This window comes from Apostichopus japonicus, chromosome 15 (assembly GCF_037975245.1).
Source record: "Apostichopus japonicus isolate 1M-3 chromosome 15, ASM3797524v1, whole genome shotgun sequence".
In the NCBI taxonomy this organism is placed as follows: domain Eukaryota; kingdom Metazoa; phylum Echinodermata; class Holothuroidea; order Aspidochirotida; family Stichopodidae; genus Apostichopus; species Apostichopus japonicus.
In genome coordinates this window covers 14,600,993-14,616,299 of record NC_092575.1, presented here as the reverse complement: position 1 = coordinate 14,616,299, position 15,307 = coordinate 14,600,993, and the positions used below count along the sequence as shown (strand labels likewise).

The 15,307-nt window shown below is 37.1% G+C and overlaps 1 protein-coding gene across 5 annotated transcripts in view; it reads right to left on the bottom strand.

Annotated features, from left to right (window-relative positions):
• The window catches only part of LOC139981540 (plexin domain-containing protein 1-like), a 51,593-nt gene that overhangs the window by 7,868 nt on the left and 28,418 nt on the right, over positions 1-15,307 (bottom strand). For 2 of the 5 annotated variants that reach the window (XM_071994001.1, XM_071994000.1), the window contains exons 10-14: positions 11,974-12,072; positions 9,686-9,831; positions 7,956-7,989; positions 5,760-5,828; positions 1,593-1,703 (exon numbers count right to left, since the gene is read on the bottom strand). In XM_071994001.1, the coding sequence (XP_071850102.1) occupies positions 1,593-1,703; positions 5,760-5,828; positions 7,956-7,989; positions 9,686-9,831; positions 11,974-12,072 (459 nt within the window). The remainder of the gene's footprint in view (positions 1-1,592; positions 1,704-5,759; positions 5,829-7,955; positions 7,990-9,685; positions 9,832-11,973; positions 12,073-15,307) is intronic. The other 3 variants (XM_071994003.1, XM_071994002.1, XM_071994004.1) reach the window with 3 other exon arrangements.

The window sequence follows — 15,307 nt, the reverse complement described above, 5'->3', positions numbered from 1 at the left end:
CTAGCGGGGGGATATTATAATGGCAAGGGATATTCTGGTGGTACCTGGGGGGTGTGGTTATAGAATGAAAAGGGATATTCTGTTGGTAGATATTTTATGTGACACTCTTATGGAAAAAACAATACATTCCATGCCGTTTGTTGAAAACCCCTGTCTCAATATCTTGTGTCCTAGCTCCCAGATACTGTTGATTAAATGTAATAAAACCCTTGATTCCACCTTGGAGTGAATCACTCTATGGTGTCTGTGATGTCATCATCGCAAATGTTCGTCATAGGCTTTTATCCTCCCATTATTTTCTTCTCGTTGATTTGTGATACATGTTGCAACGTCCTTTGCTTTGAAGAATTTCACCAAATGCAACTTTCTGGTAGAAATATGTCTTTCCTCTGTGACTTAAAATTTTGCAAAGAAAGGCAAAACGATTTCCACATGAATTGCTGCGCTGACTTCATTCACTCTGCTGTTGCCATTTTTTTTACAAACATTGTTTTAATAAAATAACAGTACATATGGTTGACTTATAAATCATTGCAAGATTTTTTTTTGTATATTTTGGTGTCAGGACAATGGTTAGTTTAAATTAGTCATAATGGCCATTAGCATTTAAAGAGCAAATTTGCTGCATATTAAATGAGAGCTTTTTTGCTTTCATGAACTTGGTACTTAGTTGGGACACATGAACATGTTTTATGTTCGCTTTAACAGTCGCAAACTAAGTCACAAGTTGTTGTAATTAGGCTGGAAACCAGCATTTAAGACTTGCTGATACATCAAGTCTCTTGCACGGACCCCAAAACTCTCAATAATATTAAGATACTTAAAATCTTAAAATCAATTATGAATCGAAAATTAAATTCTAAAATCCACAAAATATAGACCCAAAAAATGTCTTCTGGCCCCCAAAACAGCTGTCACTGGTCTTGCCCTGCTGATAAAACTTCATGGCAGTAGAGTTGAAACAAATTAAAAGAAGAAACAACATTCTTTTCCAGATCACTTTACAACATTTAACAAAAACTGACGACTGAGAAAGCAAAAACTGAAGACTAAGAAAGCAAAAAAGTTTACACATATATACAGTAACTTTGCAAGACGTGGGAATTGAAAATTGGTTCTTCTACTCTACCACTCGATCACAATGTAACATGCAAGCATTAAATTAATATTTGACTGAATATAAATATGATTTAATGAATTAATATGCAAATAATCTACAACCTACAGTACATATTATAATTATTTACTTACAAGTATTTCTTCTAACAAGTTTTAATAGGGACATAAAATGTTACGGTCACCATACTTATAGACTCGTAAGTACGAGTAGGACTTTAATACAGACCTGCAACGACTTGAATCTCAGGGATGAGCCTGGGGTAACAAAAAAAATCACGGAACCTTGCAAAAATTGCGGTATAGGCTCCAGTTTGCGTATGCTACAGTGTGTTAGGATAATAGATTTTGTCCCCGAGGTAGAAAAGAAATCACGGATATTCCGCGAATTCGCGGAAAAAGCTCATGCCTGGAATCTAAAAGTACTGGTAGATTATCTGTTATCTCTAATTGTTTATTCATTCTGGGATACTCACTCTTATATGTCTGACACTGCTGGCCAAAATAGTAGTCAGGGCAGAGACACCCGTCAGATGTACAAGTGCCTGGCCCACAGGTCAAAGTCAGGCAAATGTCCTCATTCTCATCTGCATGGTGGGAAATGGCGGTGACAAACGAAATGTGAACGATTGAAAGCAAAGCGGAGGGTAGTAAAACGGAAATCCACATTGTTCTATCCAACAGCAGGGTACCGACTGAATCAAGCCACTAGACTGCCCTAATACTTCTCACAGACACTGTAACGTGCTGCTCTGTCGTTTCTGCCTTCTGTTGAGGCAAGCATGCCCGTGAGCACTGCTTATTATTAAACTGCCAATTATATAAAGCAGTTTAAGCATGAAAAGATTCCTTTATTGATTTAGAAAAACAAAAGCCAGTTTTCTCTTTATTTGTTACCTCGTTGCACAGCAGTGAATAAAGAATGACTCTGGTAAGGCAATTGGAAACCCACTGTGATATGAACAATGTGGATTTTTCTTCTTTATATTGGGGGGGGGGGGGTGGTTGCTCATGAATAAGGAATGGTATGCAATCTACAATATACTTTGATGGCTGACATTCTGGGTAATATGACATCATGTGACATCATATGATATCATATGATGTCACAATGTCTGTTAGTAAATGTTTTTGTTACGACAACCTGCAACATCAGCAAAACAAAAACAAACTTCAGGAACAGTGACCTCAAAGCAGTTGTTGATAAAAAAAACAAAAAAACAACTTTAATATTTGATGGGGAGTGATGGGCATGTAAAGGATAGATACATGCTCGCAGACAGTGTGTACTTACCCAACACAGTCTACAACACACCACACTTGCAACACAAACAGCAAACAATCGATGACAATTTGATTAAAATTCAAGTAGGCAGTTGACGGGTATTCTACAAATTTCTATTTGGAAAATTCAGAAAAGCATTTTCTTTTAAACTAATAATTAGTAGTGGGTTAATGTATTACAGACAACATGTTTCATCTGTTAACGTTGAAGGTACAATTGGAAGCATCGTCATAGGTGACAGCGTATGACGTTATTAGCAGGATGGCATTGTTAATTGTGAGCGTTATTATTATCGCTCTTTACTTGTTAGACATATTTCAAACTAACAGTATATTCTACACACTTTATGGCTGAATTTAATCCCAATGTAAATCCTTTGCTCAATTTCATTAAGATTTACTTAAAACTTTACTTAAAAGAGAAACCCTTCAAAGTCAAGTAGTCTTTACATACTGTAGCATTTCCCTCATCGCCTCAAAGAGAGACTTAACTTGCACACAAAAAAAAACAAAAAAAACCACTCATCACAAGCTGCTAAAAGATAAACAAAGAGGAAAGATTTCCACTAATGGATCAGAATTTAGACAAGACAGGGTTTTATCACCATGCCTAAAAGCAAGAATATATGGTGATTCCATAAATAATATTGACAGTATAGAGAAGAGAGGGAGTTGGAGGAAAGGAGAGAGAGGGGATGGGGAGAGGGGAGGTGGAGGAGAGGGGAGGGGGGACTTCGGAGAGGAGAGCAGTATGGGAGATTGCAAGCTATAGTCATATTAATTAGAGGAAATTAATAAGGCCTTTTGTTTCTCTAGTCCTCTCACATAATTCTCCATGTAACTAATAAGTAACAAGGAATTTAGAGATATACACCAATTAAAATGCTTTGAAATCTTCATTCGGTTTTACTGGCCCTCTGCCTCCCCCGTCCCTCCCCTCTTCCGGCCCTCGGTTACCATCTCCAAGCATACATCTACCCCCCCCCCATATCTGTACAGATGGTAGTCAGCTACTTCACCTCAGAGATACTGTACATCATGACAGGGTTGCACAAAAGCATCCAGAATGTAGTTGTATCAGAGATATCATTAGTTAAAAACAGATGAGCAGGGGGTTGGCGGAAGGATGGGGGAGGGTGAGCCATTGAAAACTACCAGTATCTCCACCAAATACCTTTGAAATCCTATTTCGAACGCTTTCAAGAACAGTACCTTCGCTTCAAACTCAAATAATGAAACTTAAATTAATAAAACACAACAAAGTTAGTATAAACAGCACTGGTGCTTTGCAAAGCTGACATCTTTTGGCTACTATGGCAACTGTAGATTTGTCACGCTACGGTAATCCAACTTGAAAGAAGACCCAAACCCAACACCAATATTATACAAATAATGAATGGTTATGAGTGCAATAGTGCAAATATTTCATGAGTTGAAAGATGGAATGTTCCATTCAACTCGGCTGCACCTCGTTGAATGGAGCAAATTACATCTTTCAACGAATGAAATATTTGCACTATTGCACTCATAACCATTCATTATTTGTTTTATACAACACCTTCAAATTTGGATAATATTGGATGTAAAATGCACTCATGCAACAGATTGTTTTGAACAGACAGGTTTCTCTGCTCTCTTACCATTGAAAAAAATGCTATCAAAAAAGTATAACGCATGGTTCTATCATCATCGCGTGCAATAGAGCGGATTTTGCATGTAATTGACGAGCAATTGACCAATCAAATGGCCGGAATATAATTAGGTGTTGTATAATGATCCATATGATAGAGATTACTGTCACGAACAACTTCCCCTGAACTTGATATTGAGAACATTCTTTATTCCATTTGCGATATATCAGCTCCTTCACACACAAGGCTGAAGACTTGATCAAGTCTAAAAATGATTTAATCAGGTCACATGACCTCCAATGTTTCTGCTATTTTATCCATTTACAGTGTATATATCGGTAATATCAAGCCGAGTATTTCGCAAATACTGAATCGAAAATATTTCATTCAATTCTCTATATAACCAAATGATGGCATTTTGTTTTAAGTGTGTAATAGATATACTAAACGACTGGCATATATTCTTTACTCTATAAGGTCACTTGTATATATTCCATAAGATACACCGACCCCGAGGTCACCCTATGTCATATCAGATATACACGAACCACCAAATAGAAGAGAAGTATAATCTCAGTCACGCGTATTGAATGTGTTTTATTATTTTGTCTCACCCTGTACTGAAGCGGGATCACGACAAAGTGTCGACACTGTTCACATTTTACCTTGAAGATTTGATGTCCCCCCCCCCCCAAAAAAAACTACGCACAGTGAAAGCAAAAGGTTTGAGATCCTAGTGGCACAATGAAATGACAGATTTAGAAAAATCTTAGCTCCCAGACATGACTTTTAAACTGGCATATATATCTCCCAAACGGAACAAGGTTTTTCTTATCTGTTTCGGGAGATTTGTTCTGCACAGAGATCTCTGTCGTAGACAAGCCAAACACGAGGGTTGGGTTGGTGTCCCCACTTAACTGAGGAATTGTGAAAAGCCATTTAGATTTGAAATTGCCCAATTTCCTGTAACTCAAAGTTTCTGAATTGCCTTCAATCAACATTGGTTAAGTAAAGTCTGTATAATGTCTATTCTCTTGTGAAACTAATCACTAAGTTAATGACAATGGCATTAAGACAACAAAAGGAATGCTGGTTTCAAACTAGAGTCTTGACTTCCTTTTTCAGCTACGCATACAGCGTTCCCTCCATTTTATTGCACAGTTAAATACATAGAGCAACTTCCACAACCTTTATATCACGACTGGTCATTTTTTGCTCACATCTGGTGTCGTGTTTTCAAGTTTTTTGAAAAGCATAATCATTCTTGTCTAACATGACGAATGATTGCTTCAGCAGGCATTCATCTAATAATGGTGTCCTCTTCCTTTCCCCAAACCTCATCTTGACCTCAAATTATGATTTGCCAGGATGGCATGTGAAACAGTCGACTATTTAAGAATCTCAGCACATCCATTGAAATGTGATTTAATAAAACAGAGAACATCAAACTAGGAAAGTTGCAAAAAGCAAATACTCAATACCAAAATAATAGTTTTTTTTTTTGGGCTCGGTGCTAATAATATATTAGTTTTGATAAGAGTGAAAATGGTATGATCATTATTATTCACTGGTCTTATGAATATGCGTGAATAGAATGGAAATCATCAAGCTCAAAAAAACAAAATGCAGACAGCCTATAGATGGTGCATATATGTTAATGACAAATGTCCAAGGAAAAAAGGTGGAAAACATGAAACCTATATGAGGGGACAAGATGAGACCTCTGACCTTTGGGAACTGTCTGACTGGGGCCGGTTGGTATGCTGGCAGAGGTCGGCGCAGGTGACTTATTATCATCTGTCAAATTCCACAGACAGAAGAGGAGAAAAAAGGCTGGGTAAGTTTTCCGTTGAAGGCTGCATAGCCTCACAAGGAAACCAGTAGAAATCCCCTGCATGTTGCAGTCACAATTGAAAGCTATGTGGCTGTGGACCCCCCTCCCTCCCCCAAAGCCCCCTTCCCCTTCCCCCACAATCTTCTCTTTTAATAAAATGTGGTCTCAAAATATTGGGGTTGTCCGTTATTAGACCATTTGGAGTTATTTGGAACACTTGGTCAGTGCATCAAGACCTGCCATGACAGTTCATTGGGCAGTCATATAGCCGAAGTTTCTAAATAGAGGGTAAACGGTCATCAAAATACCACCATTCAACGACAGGACGGTTATGACCGCTATTCGTCTTTCCAATGACATAAGTGAAATGGTGCAGTCGACCTTTCAAATGTGAGTTTTTTTATATTATCAACCGTCATTTTAAAGATTAGGTTCTTAATGTGTAAAAAAAAAATGTTAAAAGGGTTATGATTATTCTTTATAATATTAAATAATATACATAGAAAAAAAATCAGTAAGGCAAGTTATATATATAAATATATTCACTTATTCAGGCATGCCATTAAAAATGGATAAATAATTTCCTCCGCTGTTAGTCAGGTATTTTAAGGCATTTGCATAAACGGTAACAATATTACAATAACACAAATAATAGATTGTTATGTATGGAGAAAACAGCCATCTGACGACACTGCTGATACTCAAAGGAACAAAGTCATCTGGAAAAGACTTCAATCATGTTCAATTTCATATTTTTGAGAAATATGAATTTGACATTAAAACTCCCTCTTACTTCAATGCCGATGAATAAATTTCATCTCAGAAGATCTCTGTCTTAATGTCAAATACGACATTGTTGAAGAAATGTTTGATTGAAGTATTTAGGGCAGATGACGACAAACTTCAAACCAGAACATAATTTCAGCATCAACTTTTCATGTTGGATTATTTTCTCATCTGGATATATTTTTAGGATACTGTATATTATATATATATTATATTGAATATATTATTATAAACCGTGATTTTTATCGATTGTTTTCAAGACCTTCAACAGAAATTTCGCAGTTGTCTCACTCTGAATGAGGACTCAATTATACAGGTGAATCTAGACTAGAAACTACATGGGACATGAGAGTGTGACACTTGTACAGCAGGTAACAAACGAGAGATACGAAAGTATTTAAATAATCGCTAAAATGATGGGTCTGTGTTTCCAGCTGAGAACACAGTTAGTCAGATGATCTACATTATTGAAAAATCAGTATTTTTTAGTGATTTTGAAACTAGAATTTTAGTATCAAAGGGTCATAGGACAATTCTGGGGATCTCACTGGTGGGGCGTGGCCCAGTCCTCATTCAAGATCCTGGATTGTGGGGCCGAAAAGTTTGCAGATTACTGATTTAGGCGGCAGTCTCAGCTTGATTGATTACCTCTCTAAATTTGGGTAAGACTCAAGTAGGTTTTGGTAAAAGGACAGTGACCAAATGGAAAAGCTATTGCGAAGCGAGAATGTTTGGACAAATAGAGACCACATGAAAAAGAGTCAGGGAAAAAAGCTGTGAAATAACACATTGAGCAGGGGTTGGGGGCGGGGGGCTGGGAGCATGAGGGGGAACCAGTTTTCACCTTTATAGTATCCACTCTTCATTTTGTACACTATAGTATTTGGACTCATGGTACTTTATCTGTCCCTCTGTATCTCAGATCCTGTTATTTGGCATTTTCCATCTTTTCTGTGTTTTTTTTGGTTTAAAAAATTCCTATTAAAAAAGTGATTTTTGCCAGGAGCCATTCCTGTGCACAAATTCACTTTGCCTTCCTCACTTCAAATGGGTTGCAGTTGCAAGCGACAAATGTCAGAAAACTATAAAATGTTAGCTAGAAAGTGGTAATAAATAGCGTTTTACTTTGTTTTTTTAATGGGCAATGAGCTTGAAATCAGACAGTCAAACGGGACTATACTTTGCAGCCGTCAAACAGTCACAGCGCCTATAAGACCATATCTGTGTCTTGCTGGTTAATGAGATACAGCGGTTGAATAACACCATTTTATTATAGAATGGCAATAAAAGGAATTATTACATACCTGGTTTACTTTCTGCTGGACATACTGTTTGGTTCTGAGGAAGGAAAAAAAAACGTACATGGAAATTGACAATCAACTTGTTAGGCTTAGCAGACCAATGCTTATAATCACATCCCTAGATGTGTACTTCATGTGATCGGGCAGAAACTTCAAGAATCTGAACTTGTCATAAATATTTGTAAAGTTTAGCATGCTTTAACACATGCTGCTTAAGTGGGGACTTTCAAGAAATATATTTGAAACTTATTGAACACTGAAGCATATTGATACTATTTAAGGAAGAAAGCAACGTTCATAGCTTTTGTGCAGATATTTGTTAGTGGTAGATACGAGTCCTCTCAGCCTACGAATAATTGTAAAATTAGCTAAACAAAACAAAATTACTGGCGCAAATGTTTGATTATTTGAATCAAGATAAAATCCAAAAATAACGGTGGGGGGAAAGGGAGAGGACAGTGAGGTGTATGTGAGGAGACGGAAGGGGGGAGGTGGGGGAGAGGAGAGGAGAGGGGGACAAGTCTTCATCCAGTGACAGATACAACCAAACTTTGATGGGAAACTGACATCTTCACTCAAAGCATTACTGTATGCTCTCATCCTCCTTCTTAAATGAATGACATTTTGTTCAAAAAGTATTAAATATTATCATACAACATTTTATTCAAAAAGTATTAAATATTATTATCTAACATTGCCAGTTACAAGTTTCACCTCATCGATTGCTCTTTGTGAGAAAAGTTTGGTGGATCAAGGCGGGCTCTCCTTGTTTTATTTTATAGTAATTCATATAATCTTTCCCTGCTTATGCATGGATATCACTTTAGCTGGACGTTCAACAAGTTTCCAACTGCTTATAACATACTGTCATTACGACTATAAAGAGATCCACAAGGTTACATCAAAGTGGGTTGAACCATCAAGTCAGTGAGTGTTTTAGCCATTCAAGTTAAGTACAGACAAATTTTGTTCCACAAATTTTAAATACACAGGTTTTATTTTTGAATTGATTTGAACCATTGAAGCTGTTGCATACTTTCATCATTCTAGGTTAGATTTCAATGCTGCCCTCTATTATACTCTCATTATTTTAAAAGCAAGTTATTGTACTTGAACACCGGGGCGATCTATATCAATATAAGAAAGCAATTAATCAGAGCAGTGGCCGAGTGGATAAAGGTGGTGGCATTTGAAGCAATGAGGCTCAACAATCGGGAGGCTCTGGGTTCGATACCCGGCCGGGTCAATTAACGATTTTCCCATCTGAAATGACTTTCTAAATTGAAGAGATTCCAAATTTGTGTTAAAATTGTTGAATTGCAATTTGTAATCCATAAGCCCTTGTGGTTTATCCCACATTTGTAACTTCCGATTATTACTATTAATCAAACTGAGACACTTTTCTGAAGTTTTCATCAAAAAAAATGTTACCTGGCAAGTAATTATTGATTCCTTTGCACTTGAAATGTTTGTCACCGAGACACATGTTTCATGGCAATTTAGTGGTTAATCACAATTAAAGTGCATATCAGGGAATTCCAAAATTGTTTGCCGGGTTTTAAAATGAAAAAAAAAAAGGAGGACTTGGGCAATCGATTTTAGTGTTTATAATGTTTTGATGGCGAGAAGAAGACCATAGTTCAACAAGAAAAGTGAAAAAAAATCAAGGCAGAAAAAAAAAAAAAAAATTGTGTTTCACTCTCTACCAATCCTTTCCCTATTACATTTCATACCTTAGTATCACAATGCTGCTTAACCCAGGCTTGCCGTTGTCTGTCAAATCCATCAGAGCATTTGTTCAAAGCATTACACCAAACGCATACGAACCCGGTAGGCGGAGAGTCAATACATGTGGAACAAGTCAATCTAGATGTACAAGCTGTCAGACACCAAAAGAGAGAAAGAAAGAAGAAAAGGAAGACGGATATTAACAGGGAAAGCTCGGTTCCTCTGGCCATAGATATTCCAAAAACTTACTGGGTTTTAGAATTTCACAAACGAAAAACTTCCCCATCTCTCCTCGCAGCAACTACATTTTTGCTCTTACCATGTGAGTAGCACTTGGTAATCATCCAGCAATGTCCTCTCTCCTTCTCTCTCGCTTTCTCTCTATGCGACCCCCCGGCCCATTTCAGTCCATGGCCCCAGATCTTATTTTACCATAACCCAAAGTGTCTATGTGTGATGTGTCTATGAGCCACTTATAAACCAATGTAGAAATTTCTCCTTTTTTTTATCTTTTCACAAAACTGTCTTTGGTATTGAAAGCATCAGAAACTTTTTCAAGGCCTTTCTTCACCAAAGTTTACCAGAAATACCCCGACGCATCAGGGGACAGGGAAGGCTAGGTTTTAACAAATCTGCTATGAAATACCTGTGCTTCATTTAAGTTATGTCCTAATGACTTGCCTCGCAAGAAAAAAAAAAAATTGCAAGATGACAAAAATGCCAAACTATTTAGTACAGTTCTTTCAAAGTGTGTCTGATAGCACAAGAAGGCAAAGTTGAAACAGAAAACATTGTTTTTTTTAGAATACTGTGACATTAATACTACCAATGATACAAATCAGTTTCTGACCAATTTAAAGTAAGGCCATTTCGAAGGTGAAAAGTAATTTTGAAAGAATCTGACATTTTCTAGCTTCTGTTCAAATTTTGTATTTGATGGCAAGAAAATTTAAATACAACTGTTAAGGCAGTTCATTACTAACATGCACATCACACAATCTCTATGTGTGTGTGTGTATGTCTGATTGCCCATTTCTAGCAACTTTAGCAAAGCTTTCTTGATACCAAAACTAAAATTACAAAAGGATTTAAATAGGACACCATTTGAGATTTCTTCACTTATGGCAGTTACTGAATAGCTAGTACTTCCAGGGGAAAAAAATACTCTGTGGAAACTGCATCTAGGCCAACTCCTAGATCTCCTGACATATCTGGAAGGGACGATTTGATTGGGCGAAGTGCTAAACTGTTACCAGGTTAGGTAGATGAGGAAAGTGCATATGTAGACTGGAGACAGGTGAGACCACCTTAGCAAACCAACTTCCATGATTCTTGATTATTCTGTTGGATTTCTGCACCTGTTCGCACAAACAAGTTTCTTGTGGTAGTTTCGAATCACACACATGAAAATTGCAGCCGAGGAATGAAATCACTGACATTGGAATTTGTTTAACGTTTGCCATTCCTATCATTGAGAGCATGGTGGCCAATTGGCTAAGGCGTCGGACTAGGGATCCAAGGGTTGCTGGTTCGATTCCTGCCTAGTTCATTACTTTGTGTCCTTGGGCAAGATGCTTTATCTCACTTGCCTCTCTCCACCCAGGTGTTAAATGGGTACCTGTGAGGTAACTTGTCATTGGGCGCAGCATATAACTGCTGCCGACTGGAGGGATTGTCTCTGGGACAGGTTATCATTGACCAGGGGTAATATAACGTCTGTAAAGAGCTAACCTATCGCTGGTATAAAGCACTATATAAAAAGCAAATATTATTATATTATTATTATTATCATGAAATGAGATAAAACACGATTTGGTAAAGCTAATGGAGTACATTGCAATGAGATTTAATTAGTTAACAGCATTTGAAAACATCCCTCCATCTCCCCCCAAAAATAGTCACTTAAAATATGTATGCAAGGGTTGTTCAAAAAATGTAAATTTAAAGGTTGGGGATATGTATGAACCCTCAAATATTTTATTACTTTTGCAGATCTCCCTTCATTTCTTAAGTTTATAATTTGTAGATTAAAATCGTTGTAAAAAATTTTCTCATTTGTATACACTATACACTCTTATAAAAAAAGGGGTTCCAGACAGTTTAAGAACCCGAAAAGGTTCCAAATACGTAACAAGTTATTACCTTTTTCCCAAGAGTGTAATATCCATTTCTGGTCATACTTTTTTGGTAATTTGGGTACATACTAAAGAAATGATCAATAAATGAATGAATGAATGAATGAAAGAGATGACAATGACACATGGAAAGTCACTCTTTGGGTAGGTTTACTCACTTTCTAAAGGCCTGATAACAATGCTAGATGATTCATCCACTTTTGAGAAGGATGCATCCACAGAATGGTATTCATATATAACTCTTCTCGATATGACGGCTGTCAAGGAAATAAGGAAAAATAAAACTTTAAAGCATTTTCATGGACAATCTATTGGCAAATAATGTGACACTTGTACAGAAAAAGAAAAAAAATGATTCCACACTGGTTTAGTTGAGAACTAACCATCTCGATATGTTGTCCATAACTCAAGATATGGTTGATCGAATGTAACCTACATCGACTGGCTAAACCCGATCGAAGGAATGGCTCACCGTAGGTGTTCTGTGATGTCATCACTCATCACGGTAGATAATTTACAAAAGATTTACTCTCCTTTATAGTAAGTATAATATTCTTCTTGAACTTTCTTTGAAATCTGATACATTTGGAAGTTTTTGGATCGCTTCAAAGTAGTAAAGTCTTAATGGATAACGAGTTAAAGGGTTCAAATTTGGCAAAGCCTTGATATGAATATATAAGTTTGATCTGTGACTCACACGTTCAAAATATTGCAGTGGGGGGAAAATGATCGCTTAGCAAAAAATGACTGAAAATATTGCTACATCTTTCGGTGAAAACCTTGCGTCGTTTTGCATCCAGAGGATAGGAATTGTTTCTAACTGCCATGATCTTTTGCAAAATGACAACAGAACATATTATGCAATCCCCCCCCCCGGCACTAAAGCTGTAAATGGGTCTTGGTTTTCACTAATAATATTTCAATCATTTTATCCACAGAGGAAAGAATATTTCTAAAAGAAACACAAGGAAAAACCATATTGGGTGTTGCACGTTTGCCAGTTTCTTTGGTATGATATCAAACCCCTAGGCCTATATAAGCTGTAGTGAAAGTCACACACTAGCCTAGTACTGTATAAGAGCTTTTATCGTAATTCTGTACACTTTACTGCAAAGTGTTCAGTTTTTTTTTGTCATATTCTGGTCCAGCATTGATAGGTACAAAGTAGAATGATTTGCATGAATTATGAATATTAAAGGCCATTGGAAAAAACCAGAATGAAAACATTTCATGGTTCCTTGCTGCTGTTCATTAGTTCCATTCATAGGGAAATTTCTAACAAAGCCCTAATACAACAACAGTAATTTATGCTCACAAACTTTTGTTGCCAAAGTAATGCTAAGCCCTGATATCAATTGCAACACACATCAGTGTGTGAAGACTATCTACCATTATCATCATACCAAGTTTGACGAAATTCCGACTAGTAATAGTAGCCAAGTAATTGCAATTTGGAGTATTTCACGTTTGACCCCATGATCTCATTAATATTCATGAAATGAGCACCAACATCAACAGGGATAATCTACTTACTATGGGCCACCCACTCACCAAGTATGGTAATGATTGGTCATTCCCTTGTTGAGTTATTGTGCATACAAACTTTTCATAACGAAATAATGCTAGCCCCCCCCCCCCTTATAAACATGCATGATATCAATTGCAACACACATCAGTGTGTGGAGACTATCTACCAATATCATCATACCAAGTTTGACGAAATTCCAATAAATAGTAGCTAAGTTATTGCAACTTGGGAGTTTTTCACGTTTGACCTGTGACCTCATTAATATTATTTAACTTTGAACTTGTATAACTTCGCACACGAAGGTCACATTGGGGTCAACCTATTGACATTTATGATCAGGGTCACCCACATGCGGGTTGACAAATGGATTACATTGAAGCAACTCACAACCTTAACGGACAGTTCGTTCTCAAGTTATCACAAAAATACTAGTTTTTTATCATTAATTGACCTTTGGTGACCTCGGATCACATGACCGTTAAGTTTGAAAATATTCCCCTATACCATTTGCAACTTGTCCCAAAATATCAACCATGTCACACCTTGGAACTGAGAGTTATTGCATTCAATGTCTGAAAATTAACTTTGACCTCGTATAACTCCGCACACGAAGGTCACACGGGGGTCAACCCATTGACATTTATGATCAGAAGGTACCTTTGACATCTGAAAATAGCATCGAAACTGTAAAAATCCCCAAAACAGGAAAAGGTCACCAGAGGTCAAATTGAGGTCAAGGGTCACCCAGATGTGGGTCGACAATTGGATTAAATTGAAGCAACTCCCAACCCTAACGGACAATTCGTTCTCAAGTTATCGCAAAAATACTAGTTTTTTATCATTAATTGACCTTTGGTGACCTCGGATCACATGACCGTTAGGTTTGAAAATATTCCCCTATACCATTTGCAACTTGTCCCAAAATATCAACCGTGTCACACCTTGGAACTGGGAATTATTGCACTAAATGTCTGAAAATTTACTTTGACCTCATAAAACTTCACACACAAAGGTCACCTGGGGTAAACCTATTGACATTTTTGATTGGTGAGACGTGAATATAGCATCAAAACTGTAAGAATTCAAACATTTTTTTCTTTGCCCATTTTCTCACCGAAAATACTAGTTTTTTAACATTAATTGACCTTTGATGACCTCGGATCACATGACCGTTAAGTTTGAAAATATTCCCCTATACCATTTGCAACTTGTCCCAAAATATCAACCATGTCACACCTTGGAACTGAGAGTTATTGCATTCAATGTCTGAAAATTAACTTTGACCTCGTATAACTCCGCACACGAAGGTCACACGGGGGTCAACCCATTGACATTTATGATCAGAAGGTACCTTTGACATCTGAAAATAGCATCGAAACTGTAAAAATCCCCAAAACAGGAAAAGGTCACCAGAGGTCAAATTGAGGTCAAGGGTCACCCAGATGTGGGTCGACAATTGGATTAAATTGAAGCAACTCCCAACCCTAACGGACAATTCGTTCTCAAGTTATCGCAAAAATACTAGTTTTTTATCATTAATTGACCTTTGGTGACCTCGGATCACATGACCGTTAGGTTTGAAAATATTCCCCTATACCATTTGCAACTTGTCCCAAAATATCAACCGTGTCACACCTTGGAACTGGGAATTATTGCACTAAATGTCTGAAAATTTACTTTGACCTCATAAAACTTCACACACAAAGGTCACCTGGGGTAAACCTATTGACATTTTTGATTGGTGAGACGTGAATATAGCATCAAAACTGTAAGAATTCAAACATTTTTTTCTTTGCCCATTTTCTCACCGAAAATACTAGTTTTTTAACATTAATTGACCTTTGATGACCTCGGATCACATGACCGTTAAGTTTGAAAATATTCCTCTATACCATTTGCAACTTGTCCCAAAATATCAACCTTGTTACACCTTGGCCCTGGGAGTTATTGCATTCAATGTCTGA